Source organism: Electrona antarctica, assembly GCF_951216825.1.
Source record: "Electrona antarctica genome assembly, chromosome: 15".
NCBI lineage: Eukaryota > Metazoa > Chordata > Actinopteri > Myctophiformes > Myctophidae > Electrona > Electrona antarctica.
The window spans coordinates 1,661,532-1,677,733 of NC_136796.1; the positions used below are offsets into that span (position 1 = coordinate 1,661,532).

A 16,202-nucleotide genomic window follows, 5' to 3' on the forward strand; every position below is an offset into this window, starting at 1 on the left:
CAAAACAGAGAGATGTGTTGTTGTGTGAGCGGTGACCACCGCACCATGACATCATGTTGTAGTTTTAGTAAAAACAGAGAGATGTGTTGTTGTGTGAGCGGTGACCACCGCACCATGACATCATGTTGTAGTTTTAGTCAAAACAGAGAGATGTGTTGTTGTGTGAGCGGTGACCACCGCACCATGACATCATGTTGTAGTTTTAGTCAAAACAGAGAGATGTGTTGTTGTGTGAGCGGTGACCACCGCACCATGACATCATGTTGTAGTTTTAGTCAAAACAGAGAGATGTGTTGTTGTGTGAGCGGTGACCACCGCACCATGACGTCATGTTGTAGTTTTAATAAAAACAGAGAGATGTGTTGTTGTGTGAGCGGTGACCACCGCACCATGACGTCATGTTGTAGTTTTAGTCAAAACAGTGAGATGTGATGTTGTGTGAGCGGTGACCACCGCACCATGACATCATGTTGTAGTTTTAGTCAAAACAGAGAGATGTGTTGTTGTGTGAGCGGTGACCACCGCGCCGTGACATCATGTTGTAGTTTTAATAAAAACAGAGAGATGTGTTGTTGTGTGAGCGGTGACCACCGCACCATGACATCATGTTGTAGTTTTAGTAAAAACAGAGAGATGTGTTGTGTGAGCGGTGACCACCGCACCATGACATCATGTTGTAGTTTTAGTCAAAACAGAGAGTTGTGTTGTTGTGTGAGCGGTGACCACCGCACCATGACATCATGTTGTAGTTTTAGTAAAAACAGAGAGATGTGTTGTTGTGTGAGCGGTGACCACCGCGCCATGACATCATGTTGTAGTTTTAGTAAAAACAGAGAGATGTGTTGTTGTGTGAGCGGTGACCACCGCACCATGACGTCATGTTGTAGTTTTAATAAAAACAGAGAGATGTGTTGTTGTGTGAGCGGTGACCACCGCACCATGACGTCATGTTGTAGTTTTAGTCAAAACAGTGAGATGTGATGTTGTGTGAGCGGTGACCACCGCACCATGACATCATGTTGTAGTTTTAGTCAAAACAGAGAGATGTGTTGTTGTGTGAGCGGTGACCACCGCGCCGTGACATCATGTTGTAGTTTTAATAAAAACAGAGAGATGTGTTGTTGTGTGAGCGGTGACCACCGCACCATGACATCATGTTGTAGTTTTAGTAAAAACAGAGAGATGTGTTGTGTGAGCGGTGACCACCGCACCATGACATCATGTTGTAGTTTTAGTCAAAACAGAGAGTTGTGTTGTTGTGTGAGCGGTGACCACCGCACCATGACATCATGTTGTAGTTTTAGTAAAAACAGAGAGATGTGTTGTTGTGTGAGCGGTGACCACCGCGCCATGACATCATGTTGTAGTTTTAGTCAAAACAGAGAGATGTGTTGTTGTGTGAGCGGTGACCACCGCGCCGTGACATCATGTTGTAGTTTTAATAAAAACAGAGAGATGTGATGTTGTGTGAGCGGTGACCACCGCACCATGACGTCATGTTGTAGTTTTAGTAAAAACAGAGAGATGTGTTGTTGTGTGAGCGGTGACCACCGCGCCATGACATCATGTTGTAGTTTTAGTCAAAACAGAGAGATGTGTTGTTGTGTGAGCGGTGACCACCGCACCGTGACATCACGTTGTAGTTTCCGGTAGTCAACCTCTTCACCCAAAACTGGTCGATGAATAATAGGCCTTAAAAGGTAGTTCTCCACCAAACACAGATTACTACATTCTGCCAGTCGAATGTCCAGATTACGACAGACTGGCAGTCGAATGAAGTCAGGAGATCAGTCGGTCGGAAGGTACGGAAACAAGTATTTGAATGCACCCGAGAGCCGACAGACGGCTACTATGGTACTATGGCTACTTTCTCCAACATCAAGCCCACTGCTATCCGTCGGTGGAATTGCTCGGTCGGCTGTCGGCGCTTCTCTACAACTTGTGACAGTGTACTGTGTGTACCCACTACCCATTCGACAGTGTACTGTGTACCCACTGCCCATTCCACAGTGTACTGTGTACCCACTACCCATTCGACAGTGTACTGTGTACCCACTGCCCATTCCACAGTGTACTGTGTGTACCCACTACCCATTCGACAGTGTACTGTGTACCCACTGCCCATTCCACAGTGTACTGTGTGTACCCACTGCCCATTCGACAGCAGATGTTTGGCAACGGGCGCTTTTCAACACTCCGTCGAGTGTTGAAAAGTTTTGGTGCATTTTGGTTTGGTGGAGAGCTACCTTTACATGTCTTCGCTGCGCCAGGAACTATTTAGTATCGGTATCTTGTGTCTCATGTAGCTGTGGCTTTACGGAGGGAGTGAGATTGAGGATGTGAGCAGAATTGCACCAGTTTTTATTTTATTTTTTATCGAACCCTGGATATTTGTGTGTGTGTTTGTGTGTGTGTGTGTGTGTGTGTGCGTGCCATGCGTGCCCCTCAGCTGTGTTTGTGTTTCTTGTGCTTCTTGTGTTTCTTCTTCTTCCTGTCCTCTCTGCTCTGTGTGGGATCACGGCGCCCCCTCTTGGCCTTGGTGGCGCCGTCGCTGCTGCTGTCACTGCTGCTGTCGCTCTCGGACTCCTTCCTCGCCCTCTTCCTCTTCTTCTTCAGTTTCTTCTCCTGGGAGGAAAATAAAAACGGGATGGGACCACAAGACAAGACACCATAGCCTGTTAGCACTGGAGCTAGCCCTTTTTTTGATTGCAATTTTTTTGATTAATCCCATTCTGGGCGGTGTTTTAAGCATTGTGTTATACTTTAGCTGTTGAAAAATAGCAGATCTACAAGCTCGTAGCGCGGCACCGAGTGCCACGCTACGAGCTTGTAGGTCTGCTATTTTTTGAAAAATCTTGAAAATGTGGCACAGATCTTTGAATACATATTCTTTCCGAGTGAACGTTTTTAACTCAAATATTAGCTTCTGGGAGGAGGTCCCTGGAACTACATATTTTCAGATGGGGTCGGCGGCCAATTACATATATATTTTTTGGGGCCCTTGACATGAAAATGTTTTTTAATCTCTGGGACCGCCAATTTATATTGTAAAATCAATGTTAATTTAACTCTGAGAGTGTACAAATGGAACCATGTGGTTCCATTTGTACACTCTCTGAGTTACAGACCCACAAGGGTCCATTTGGTTCCTAACTGTCATTTAGCCGGGGACCCCCTGGAACTCCCTCAAGGAGCCCTGGGGGTCCCCGGACCCCACTTTGGGAACCCCTGGTCTAACCAACGTATATGCAGCCCTGTTGCAGCAGCGTTAGCCAGTTAGTTACACAGTGTGCTGTGTGTGCATTACATATTGTTGAGGTTCAATAAACTCTGAGTCAACCAATTTTCTATTATATTTTAACCAGATATGATCTGAACTTAAGTCTGCAAGTGACTTTTTTAAATTGACTAGATTTCCGTTGTTCCATCTAGAGGTCTGACAAAGTATTGTCTGACTGAGCTTTGTCTCCACAATACAAGTGCATTAAAAAGCTGTGCAGATATTTCTTTTCACACAGAGAAATATAGTTTATAGTTTTATAATAAGTCTACAAACAATTTACCCATTAACCTATTTAGGCCTGACGTCGAAATAAAAAAAAAAGTCTTCTGAAAGAATATATATTCAAAGATTCGTGCCTCATTTTCACGATTTTTCAAAAATAGCAGACCTACAAGCTCGTAGCGTGCCACTCGGTGGCGCGCTATGAGCTTGTAGATCTGCTATTTTTCAATAGCTAAAGTACAACATAATGCTTAGTTAGGGGTTCCCGCCCAAAAGGGGTTCCCGCCCAAAATGGGTTAAAAAAATAATAATAAGGGATTTGAAAGAATGCGAATTTGGTCAAATAATTTGCAACAACTTCTCTCAGATCATCCCTAACTGAAACAAATGGCCTTACAAAACGTCTGTGTCAGCAGCAACGCGGTGCGGTGAGGGTTTCACAACTCCAGCTGCCCGGTCGTTCCACACACGCAACGCACGGCCGACAAATGTCTCATTATGGTGACAGATGAAAGGGAAGCGAGCTGAGAAAGAGGGAGTGAGTCAGCCTGAAACCCCTCGTGGTTTAACCCGTTCTGGGCGGGAACCCCTTTTGGTGTTTTAAAGCAGTATGTTATACTTTAGCTATTTTTGAAAAATCGTGAAAATGTGGCGCAAATCTTTGAATATGAATTCTTTCAGAGTGAATGTTTTTAACTCAAATCTTTGCTCCTGGCCTGGCCCGTGGCTCAGCGGTCCAGGCACCTTGCCTGGTAGTCAGAGTCTGGCAGTGTGCCGCGGGTTCGATTCCCGATCCCGACGGCCTTTACTGCATGTCATTTCCTGTTTCTCTATATATAAAAAAATAATAATAAAGGCGAAAGCCGCCAAAAAAAACAAAAATCAAAAAAACAAATCTTTGCTTCTGGGGGGGTCCATGGAACAACATATTTTCAGATGGGGGTCGGCGGCCAATTACATGTATTTTTGGGGGTCCTTGACATTAAATAGTTTGAGAACCACTGACATGGAAACATGGGGTTTTTCAGAAAACTGTCAAGATTTAGAAGACATTTGTAGAATCGATGGTACAGTAGGTCTAAATTAGCCTGGCTTGGCCAGCCTCATAGCGGGGGATTCACTGAAGATTCTTCCCCGCATATGAGGAAACATCAGTGAACCCTCGCTATGAGTCTGGCCGCGCCAGGCTAGGTCTAAATGGGTTAAATGTTCACCTTCTTTTTCTTCTTCTTCTTGCCAGTGTCTTCTTGCTGTGGCGTGACAGTGGAGGTCTGTGGCGGAGGAGGAGGAGGAGGCGGCGGCTGCTGCTGCTGCTGCTGCTGCTGCTTCTGCTGTGGCGCGGCGTCGTCCTCTTCTGGCAATAAAGCGTACTGCAGCCCCCCAGCCGCAAAACAGTCTTTGGTGAAGTGACCTATAAAAAAAAGATAAAAGGGAAATGATTGATTAAGCATATTAACCATGGATGATGTCGTCGTTTTTGGGGCAGAGGTCCTAAGTCGGAAATTTCCAAAAATAACCTGGATTTGTATGGATAATTTAAGTCGGATATGCCGGAGTCTATGGCAGAAATGGAAGACAATCAGCACAATGAATAGAATTAAAGTGTTTAACTTTTGGTAGCCATACAGTCACAACCCGCTGAGAGTGAAGACATTGCAGATTGACGCTAAAGTCGCCAAACCAGCCCAGACAAAAAAAAATCACACCCGTGTGAACTGAGTGGTGCAAATCCCCCCCCCCCCCTCTCTGTCATTAGCAGGCAACATGCAGCACTATCTCTCTCTCTCCGTTTCTGGCACAACAGCGCCACCTTTGGTACGTACTCATTGGTACTGGTCACACACATAGTCACACACAAACACACATAGTTGAACACGGACATTGCTAGTTGAACACGGACATTGCTAGTTGAACACGGACATTGCTAGTTGAACACGGACATTGCTAGTTGAACACGGACATTGCTAGTTGAACACGGACATTGCTAGTTGAACACGGACATTGCTAGTTGAACACGGACATTGCTAGTTGAACACGGACATTGCTAGTTGAACACGGACATTGCTAGTTGAACACGGACATTGCTAGTTGAACACGGACATTGCTAGTTGAACACGGACATTGCTAGTTGAACACGGACATTAGTCATAGTCATTTGCTTTTATGACATAATTAGAATTTTCGGGAGGATTGAACGACATGCATATTCTATCGCTAGTTTGACCACTTCAAATACTCTTTAATCTCTTTAATAACAAATAACCAAAAATACAGGCTATCTACAAGCTTACAACACACGGATGTTGTAAGCTTTGCAGATGGCCTGTTTTTGGTGCATGACATGCTTCCATAGAACAGTTTGGTTCCGAAAAAAACTAACATTGCACCTCAATGCCCTGCAACACAACTGTTTACGGCTCTAGCAGTGATTCTCAACCATTTTAACGGACAGAGGACCCCCAGTTTGACATGCAACAGGCTAAGGAGTCCGGACCCCCATTTAACCAATTTCTACCTCTGAGACTCCAATTTATATTGTAAATTCAATGTTAATTTAACTCTGAGAGTGTACAAATGGAACTCCCTCAAGGACCCCTGGGGGTTCCCTCCCTCCCTCAAGGACCCCTGGGGGTTCCCTCAAGGACCCCTGGGGGTTCCCGGACCCCCATTTGGGAACCACTGCCATAGAAGACTTGCTCTGGCTGCTCTAGTCTGGAATGCAGATGACTGAGATCAGTCAGTGGCGACTGAGAACTTTGCGACTGTACAACTTGTGTTGTGCGGTCAGCAGATGCAGTGAGTGGTTGTTGTCGTACCCTTGCAGCCACACTTAGCGCAGGTGGTGTTGAGCACAGCCTCCAGGGTGATCCTCCTTCCCGTGTGGTCCCTGAAGTTCCTGCGTCTCCTCTCGTCCTGCCTAAGAAATGACACACAGTGCATTGTTGTTTTTGGCAGCAGATTTTTGATTTTAGTTTTAAATCAATCTTTTAAAATCTAAATTAAGTTTTAATCTAAATCTACAGTTGATTTAGTCGACTAAAATGTGTTCTGGTGGGCCTTGATGCCGTCGTAATGGCTGATTTTACACTTGCTGAAACTAGCCGATCTACAAGCTCACAACGCGTCGCAGACGCATTGTGAGCTTGTAGATCGGCTATTTTCAGCATGCAACCAAGTGTAAAATGACTTATACTGGATCTCTTGTCCACTAGTCCCTTCCTAACATTTTAGTCTAGTTTTTAGTTGTTGACGAAATTGGCAGTATATTTAGTCTTAGTTTTAGTCATCATAGCGTAGTTTTCGTCAGTGGAAAAAGGTAGTCGACGAACATTTTTCGTCTTAGTTTTAGTCGACAAAATCAACACTGACACAGTGCCAAATCATCCATTTTGGGAACTCTTTGGTTGCAACTTAGGAGTCAGACAGGGAACAACAACAAATAATAGTGATTTATTACGTGGTGGGTGTCTCTGCACCACAAGGCAATCTGACCGGTCTTTACTTTACTCTGAATATATTGGTCTATGAACAAACAATAAACGAGCAAATCCAGTTTTTTTTAGACGTTCAATAAATGCATTTTATAATCGTGTATATAGTGAAAGTGCTTACTCTGCCATGACATTGTTGGGGTCCAGATCCCTCCCTGTTCCCTGGTTGACCGCCTTCATTGAGAAGGACAACTTCACCTTGTCTCCCTTCATCTGAGATTAGATCAGAGGATAGATTCATTCACACCACATTTTAAACAAATCCTACCTAGATGTGTGTGTGTGTGTGTGTGTGTGTGTGTGTGTGTGTGGCAAATTGTGCCCTCTCTGCTGCCCTATATGGCGGAGCTGCCACTGCTTGTGCCCGTGGAGTGCTGACTGCAGAGTGACATGTGTGTTGTATATTGTTGTATCATGAGGACATATCCATGAGTTTGTGAATGTAACCTTTACTGCACCTAAAATATTTGTGTTCCTGTATGCTTTCCCCCCCGTGTGTGGACATAAATAAATTGGTAAACTGTGTGTGTGAGTGTGTGAGTGTGTGTGTGTGTGTGTGTGTGTGTGTGTGTGTGTGTGTGTGTGTGTGTGTGTGTGTGTGTGTGTGTGTGTGTGTGTGTGTGTGTGTGTGTGTGTGTGTGTGTGCACATCCTTACCTCTCTTCCAATGACTTTGATCCACACCTGTTCCCCCATTTCAACGATATCTGCAGCGTTCTCCACCCGCGAGGCCGACATCTCGCTGACATGTACCAGGCCTGTGTGCATCGTCATCATCATCATCATCATCATCATCATGTGTAAAACAGGAGGAGAGTTGTGGTTTTTGTTGTGAAGTTTACTGAACACCCGCATTGTACAGCACATAGCTGATCAACAAGCTCACAACATGACACACTGTGAGATTGTGGATCAGGTGTTTTCAACAAAAAGAAATATAGTTTTAGATAAAAGCGCTATATAAATGCACCATTTACCAAAATATAGACTCCAGAGTGGCAGCGGTGGCCGAATGGTTTGCGGAGCAGTCTTGATACCGGAAGGTCGCCAGTTCGTATCCCCGGACCGGCACGTTAGAATTACCACCGCTGAAGTGCCCTTGAGCAAGGCATTGAACCACTACCATGAAATGTTCTATGAGCAGGGCCTGGCTGTAAACAAGTATCTGATGCTTAGTCCAGTTACCCTGGGTAAATATAGTAACTTTGCTTTGCTTTGCTTTGGGTGAAGTTTGTACAGACAAATGTATGTTGTTGTTTTGCCACGTATATTGCATTTTATTTTCTGTACATTTATCCTAGTGAGCCCCTTCGAAACCGAGATGACTAACATCAAGGCATTTATCCTAGTGAGCCCCTTCGAAACCGAGATGACTAACATCAAGGCATTTATCCTAGTGAGCCCCTTCGAAACCGAGATGACTAACATCAAGGCATTTATCCTAGTGAGCCCCTTCGAAACCGAGATGACTAACATCAAGGCATTTATCCTAGTGAGCCCCTTCGAAACCGAGATGACTAACATCAAGGCATTTATCCTAGTGAGCCCCTTCGAAACCGAGATGACTAACATCAAGGCATTTATCCTAGTGAGCCCCTTCGAAACCGAGATGACTAACATCAAGGCATTTATCCTAGTGAGCCCCTTCGAAACCGAGATGACTAACATCAAGGCATTTATCCTAGTGAGCCCCTTCGAAACCGAGATGACTAACATCAAGGCATTTATCCTAGTGAGCCCCTTCGAAACCGAGATGACTAACATCAAGGCATTTATCCTAGTGAGCCCCTTCGAAACCGAGATGACTAACATCAAGGCATTTATCCTAGTGAGCCCCTTCGAAACCGAGATGACTAACATCAAGGCATTTATCCTAGTGAGCCCCTTCGAAACCGAGATGACTAACATCAAGGCATTTATCCTAGTGAGCCCCTTCGAAACCGAGATGACTAACATCAAGGCATTTATCCTAGTGAGCCCCTTCGAAACCGAGATGACTAACATCAAGGCATTTATCCTAGTGAGCCCCTTCGAAACCGAGATGACTAACATCAAGGCATTTATCCTAGTGAGCCCCTTCGAAACCGAGATGACTAACATCAAGGCATTTATCCTAGTGAGCCCCTTCGAAACCGAGATGACTAACATCAAGGCATTTATCCTAGTGAGCCCCTTCGAAACCGAGATGACTAACATCAAGGCATTTATCCTAGTGAGCCCCTTCGAAACCGAGATGACTAACATCAAGGCATTTATCCTAGTGAGCCCCTTCGAAACCGAGATGACTAACATCAAGGCATTTATCCTAGTGAGCCCCTTCGAAACCGAGATGACTAACATCAAGGCATTTATCCTAGTGAGCCCCTTCGAAACCGAGATGACTAACATCAAGGCATTTATCCTAGTGAGCCCCTTCGAAACCGAGATGACTAACATCAAGGCATTTATCCTAGTGAGCCCCTTCGAAACCGAGATGACTAACATCAAGGCATTTATCCTAGTGAGCCCCTTCGAAACCGAGATGACTAACATCAAGGCATTTATCCTAGTGAGCCCCTTCGAAACCGAGATGACTAACATCAAGGCATTTATCCTAGTGAGCCCCTTCGAAACCGAGATGACTAACATCAAGGCATTTATCCTAGTGAGCCCCTTCGAAACCGAGATGACTAACATCAAGGCATTTATCCTAGTGAGCCCCTTCGAAACCGAGATGACTAACATCAAGGCATTTATCCTAGTGAGCCCCTTCGAAACCGAGATGACTAACATCAAGGCATTTATCCTAGTGAGCCCCTTCGAAACCGAGATGACTAACATCAAGGCATTTATCCTAGTGAGCCCCTTCGAAACCGAGATGACTAACATCAAGGCATTTATCCTAGTGAGCCCCTTCGAAACCGAGATGACTAACATCAAGGCATTTATCCTAGTGAGCCCCTTCGAAACCGAGATGACTAACATCAAGGCATTTATCCTAGTGAGCCCCTTCGAAACCGAGATGACTAACATCAAGGCATTTATCCTAGTGAGCCCCTTCGAAACCGAGATGACTAACATCAAGGCATTTATCCTAGTGAGCCCCTTCGAAACCGAGATGACTAACATCAAGGCATTTATCCTAGTGAGCCCCTTCGAAACCGAGATGACTAACATCAAGGCATTTATCCTAGTGAGCCCCTTCGAAACCGAGATGACTAACATCAAGGCATTTATCCTAGTGAGCCCCTTCGAAACCGAGATGACTAACATCAAGGCATTTATCCTAGTGAGCCCCTTCGAAACCGAGATGACTAACATCAAGGCATTTATCCTAGTGAGCCCCTTCGAAACCGAGATGACTAACATCAAGGCATTTATCCTAGTGAGCCCCTTCGAAACCGAGATGACTAACATCAAGGCATTTATCCTAGTGAGCCCCTTCGAAACCGAGATGACTAACATCAAGGCATTTATCCTAGTGAGCCCCTTCGAAACCGAGATGACTAACATCAAGGCATTTATCCTAGTGAGCCCCTTCGAAACCGAGATGACTAACATCAAGGCATTTATCCTAGTGAGCCCCTTCGAAACCGAGATGACTAACATCAAGGCATTTATCCTAGTGAGCCCCTTCGAAACCGAGATGACTAACATCAAGGCATTTATCCTAGTGAGCCCCTTCGAAACCGAGATGACTAACATCAAGGCATTTATCCTAGTGAGCCCCTTCGAAACCGAGATGACTAACATCAAGGCATTTATCCTAGTGAGCCCCTTCGAAACCGAGATGACTAACATCAAGGCATTTATCCTAGTGAGCCCCTTCGAAACCGAGATGACTAACATCAAGGCATTTATCCTAGTGAGCCCCTTCGAAACCGAGATGACTAACATCAAGGCATTTATCCTAATCGAGATGACTAACATCAAGGCATTTATCCTAATCGAGATGACTAACATCAAGGCATTTATCCTAATCGAGATGACTAACATCAAGGCATTTATCCTAATCGAGATGACTAACATCAAGGCATTTATCCTAATCGAGATGACTAACATCAAGGCATTTATCCTAATCGAGATGACTAACATCAAGGCATTTATCCTAATCGAGATGACTAACATCAAGGCATTTATCCTAATCGAGATGACTAACATCAAGGCATTTATCCTAATCGAGATGACTAACATCAAGGCATTTATCCTAATCGAGATGACTAACATCAAGGCATTTATCCTAATCCTAAACCGAGATGACTAACATCAAGGCATTTATCCTAATCCTAAACCGAGATGACTAACATCAAGGCATTTATCCTAATCCTAAACCGAGATGACTAACATCAAGGCATTTATCCTAATCCTAAACCGAGATGACTAACATCAAGGCATTTATCCTAATCCTAAACCGAGATGACTAACATCAAGGCATTTATCCTAATCCTAAACCGAGATGACTAACATCAAGGCATTTATCCTAATCCTAAACCGAGATGACTAACATCAAGGCATTTATCCTAATCCTAAACCGAGATGACTAACATCAAGGCATTTATCCTAGTGAGCCCCTTCGAAACCGAGATGACTAACATCAAGGCATTTATCCTAGTGAGCCCCTTCGAAACCGAGATGACTAACATCAAGGCATTTATCCTAGTGAGCCCCTTCGAAACCGAGATGACTAACATCAAGGCATTTATCCTAGTGAGCCCCTTCGAAACCGAGATGACTAACATCAAGGCATTTATCCTAGTGAGCCCCTTCGAAACCGAGATGACTAACATCAAGGCATTTATCCTAGTGAGCCCCTTCGAAACCGAGATGACTAACATCAAGGCATTTATCCTAGTGAGCCCCTTCGAAACCGAGATGACTAACATCAAGGCATTTATCCTAGTGAGCCCCTTCGAAACCGAGATGACTAACATCAAGGCATTTATCCTAGTGAGCCCCTTCGAAACCGAGATGACTAACATCAAGGCATTTATCCTAGTGAGCCCCTTCGAAACCGAGATGACTAACATCAAGGCATTTATCCTAATCGAGATGACTAACATCAAGGCATTTATCCTAATCGAGATGACTAACATCAAGGCATTTATCCTAATCGAGATGACTAACATCAAGGCATTTATCCTAATCGAGATGACTAACATCAAGGCATTTATCCTAATCGAGATGACTAACATCAAGGCATTTATCCTAATCGAGATGACTAACATCAAGGCATTTATCCTAATCGAGATGACTAACATCAAGGCATTTATCCTAATCGAGATGACTAACATCAAGGCATTTATCCTAATCGAGATGACTAACATCAAGGCATTTATCCTAATCGAGATGACTAACATCAAGGCATTTATCCTAATCCTAAACCGAGATGACTAACATCAAGGCATTTATCCTAATCCTAAACCGAGATGACTAACATCAAGGCATTTATCCTAATCCTAAACCGAGATGACTAACATCAAGGCATTTATCCTAATCCTAAACCGAGATGACTAACATCAAGGCATTTATCCTAATCCTAAACCGAGATGACTAACATCAAGGCATTTATCCTAATCCTAAACCGAGATGACTAACATCAAGGCATTTATCCTAATCCTAAACCGAGATGACTAACATCAAGGCATTTATCCTAATCCTAAACCGAGATGACTAACATCAAGGCATTTATCCTAATCCTAAACAGAGATGACTAACATCAAGGCATTTATCCTAATCCTAAACCGAGATGACTAACATCAAGGCATTTATCCTAATCCTAAATGGAAATAAATGGTATAGTGCTTAACCCATTTAGACCTGAGCTTGATTCTACAAATGTCTTCTAAATCCTGACAGTTTTCTGAAAAACGTTTCTGTCAGTTGTGCTCAAACTTTTTCATGTCAAGGACCCCCAGAATTATCTGAATTTGGCCGCCGACCCCCATCTGAAAATATGTTGTTCCAGGGACTCCCCAGAAGCCAAGATTTGAGTTAATAACATTCGCCCCAAGAGAATATATTCAAAGATTATGCGCCACGTTTTCACGATTTTTCAAAAAATAGCAGACCTACATGCTCGTAGCGCGGCACTCTGTGCCACGCTATGAGCTTGTAGATCTGCTATTTTTCAATAGCTGAAGCATAACACAATGCTTAAAACACCAAAAGGGGTTCCTGCCCAGAATGGGATAACACGATTCCCGCTAAGCACCTCCTCCTATAGGAGGACCACGACGAGTCCTCCAACTCACCTTCCTTCTTGTAGCCGGGCAGACGGACGAAGGCTCCGTAGGTCTGCACAGACACCACCTCTCCTTTAGCGATGCTGTAGATGGGAGGCAGGCCGTCCAGACCCGAGGGCTCCGCCGCCGGCGGGCCGTCCGAATCCGACATTCCGGAGCGGAGTTGGTGCAAGAAGGAGCAGACCGCAGAAGAGTTCCGCTACCCCTGTGAAGAGACTGAAGAGAGGATATTATGATTAGTTCTCCAAATAGATCCAGACGCTCCTCCTTGGGGATGTAAACCACATAAGTCCTTATTTTCTTTTATAATTGGCCATACGACGGGGTCGCGCAGCAAGAATAGCTGGTAGGTATGCAACATCACGGTCGTTTCTCTTGTTCGGTCCATCATTTCGGGGCCCGTTGCTGACAGACAGACAACTTTGTCTGTGTTAAGCTCGTGGAAAAGCGGAGATGTTTTTACTAAACGCACGTTTTCTGCCAGAACTAGCAAATGGATGTGAAACTAGAGGACAATATCTGACTCCCAAGTCGCAGGAACGCACACGCAGCGTCCAGATCAGTCTGCTACCCAGGCTGGCATAGGACTAGGAGAGCTCTATAGCTGTGTATTTGGAATACATGACAATATGTATGTAATATTATTTAGCCATTCATCGTCATTTCACCTTGAAATACCGTAAAAATGATCTTTGAAGAAAACACTTTAGCTGCCTGTCATGTATGTCATGATGACATCCGGACAACCAGACTGACCGAGGGTGTTATTTCATGAAACCTTTTCCACTCATAATATCACTTTTAACCCGTTTTGGGCGGTAACCCCTTTTGGTGTTTTAAGCATTATGTTACACTTTAGCTTTTGAAAAATAGCAGATCTACAAGCTCATAGCGCGGCACCGAGTGCTACAAGCTTGTAGGTCTGCTATTTTTGAGTGTATTGAATATATATTCTTTCAGGGCTCAAGTTTTTAACTCAAATCTTTGCTTCTGGGGGGAGGGTCCCTGGAACAACATATTTTCAGATGGGGGTTGGCGGCCAAATACGGATAATTCTGGGGGTCCTTGACATGAAAATGTTTGAGCACCACTGAGAAAACTGTCAGGATTTAGAAGACATTTGTAGAATCGTCATCAGGTCTAAATGGGTTAACATACTTTTCCCCTAAACCCATTTTGGGCGGGAAGCCGGGAACCCCTTTTGGTGATTATGTTATGATTTAGCTATTTTTGAAAAATCGAAGAACGACTGACATAGAAACATAGCTTTTTCAGAAAACTGTCAGGATGTAGAAGACATTTATAGAATCTGATCTCAGGCCAAAATGGGTTAAAAGCTCAACTTTCCTCTGCTGTGAGTGTCCAGACATGAGACTGGGGCAAACTTACTAGATATTCTTGTTTTGTTCTAAATTGTTACCGTTTTAATTATGTTGCTCTTATTTGTATTGCATTACTGCTCTTGTTTTTTAATGTTTATGCCTTGCTTTTCTTTTCTTTTTTTTCTCCATTGCTCTGTAAAGCACTTTGAGCTGCATTTTATGTCATGAAAGGTGCTATACAAATAAAGTTTTATTATTATTATTATTATTATTATTTTAGTTTTTCATACACTTTCATACACACTGCTTGTTTTTACATTATCACATTTTTGCTGCTCCTCCTTATTTTCATTATTATTAATTTATTACACTGTAATACGGACCCCCCCCATTTAATGGCATTTCTATCTCTGGGACCCCCAATTTATACTGTAAAATAAATGTAAATTTAACTCTGAGAGTGTACAAAATGGAATCAAGTGGACTCATTAAGGGTCCATTTGTACACTCTAAGAGTTACAGACCCATAAGGGTCCATTTGGTTCCAAACTGTCTATCATTTTGGCTGGGGACCCCCTGGAACTCCCTCAAGGACCCCTGGGGGGTTCCCGGACCCTACTTTGAGAACCACTGCTCTAGGCCTAAGGGAGTAGGTTTTAAATGCTATAGGTCGATGCAAACGCAAATAAAGACCATTAACCATAGATAGATTAGACAATCTAATTTGTTCCTTGGTCCATATAAGTGAAATGTCTTCAGTAACAGTTGTATTTATAACTATGAGCTGAGAGAGCGCAGTTCTTGCAGCATGCGGCACAAAGCATTCTATGTTATATAATTATTATCGCGATAAGACTGGCTTCAGTTTAATCAGTCCTAAATCTCACACTTTGAATGCATTATATTTTATAAAGCAAATTGCATGTTTGTAGTTGAAGTAATCCAATAGAAAGAGGTGAATAAATAAATGCATCGATACCTTTTCTTTCTTTCAGGTTCGGGTTTGCAGAGTCAAATATCTTTACTAATGTAATGTATGGAGCGCGCTGTTTACATCCGGGTCACCCGTAGTTTGTCAACAATCTCGGCGGCCAATCAGCGCCGTCTGCGCCACCTCCAGCCAATCAGCGCCGTCTGCGCAACGTTCGGCCAATCAGCTGGCCTAGCGGCCGCCGGAAGAACGGCTCCTCTTCGGGTGTTGCCACGTCTGCTTGTTATAAGCGACTTTGGGCTTATTTCTCTGTAAAGTTGCTTGTTTTTTGGCCTTGTTTGGAATGTGCAAGTTATAATTGTATATATTTGCATAGAAGGGTATTTGTATCTGTATGTGTTTAAATGTTTTTGATGAATTGAAAATGGAGGACACTGATGTAAACAGGTATTATAGTGCTTTTTCTGGTTTTACCCTCTTAAGCAGTATTTGTCATTCGTTGAACTGTACCCTACAAACATCTGTTAATACAATTTTCAATTATTCAATTCAGTCCAAGGACCCAGCCCTACATCTACAACTATTTTGTGCCAGGGACCTAGCCTAAGATTTAGACTCCTGTAGATGTATTTGATCGATTTAAAATGTCAAACTCGATATTAGGGATGTGCCGATGAGACATTATGGCCGATATCGATATTCGATATAATTAATTGCTCTTATGGCTTTGATT

General features: G+C 43.6%; 1 protein-coding gene across 1 annotated transcript; it reads right to left on the bottom strand.

Moving 5' to 3' along the window:
* Window positions 1-279: 279 nt before the first annotated feature.
* zcchc17 (zinc finger, CCHC domain containing 17) lies at window positions 280-15,620 on the bottom strand. Its single transcript, XM_079522149.1, has 7 exons — window positions 15,518-15,620; window positions 13,226-13,432; window positions 7,653-7,753; window positions 7,118-7,209; window positions 6,322-6,422; window positions 4,720-4,916; window positions 280-2,625 (listed from the first exon to the last, which is right to left on the bottom strand). The coding sequence occupies exons 2-7, from the start codon at window positions 13,365-13,367 to the stop codon at window positions 2,446-2,448; spliced, it is 813 nt and encodes a 270-aa protein (XP_079378275.1). The 5' UTR covers window positions 13,368-13,432; window positions 15,518-15,620; the 3' UTR covers window positions 280-2,445.
* Window positions 15,621-16,202: the final 582 nt, after the last annotated feature.

Bases quoted from the DNA above. Each gene is read 5' to 3' on its own strand.
- zcchc17 (XM_079522149.1), bottom strand. From the start codon at position 13,367: ATGTCGGATTCGGACGGCCCGCCGGCGGCGGAGCCCTCGGGTCTGGAC. The intron at 7,754-13,225 runs GTGAGTTGGAGG...CGATGCACACAG, and splicing joins GCCCGGCTACAAGAAGGAAG to GCCTGGTACATGTCAGCGAG. The intron at 7,210-7,652 runs GTAAGGATGTGC...ATCTAATCTCAG, and splicing joins TCAAAGTCATTGGAAGAGAG to ATGAAGGGAGACAAGGTGAA.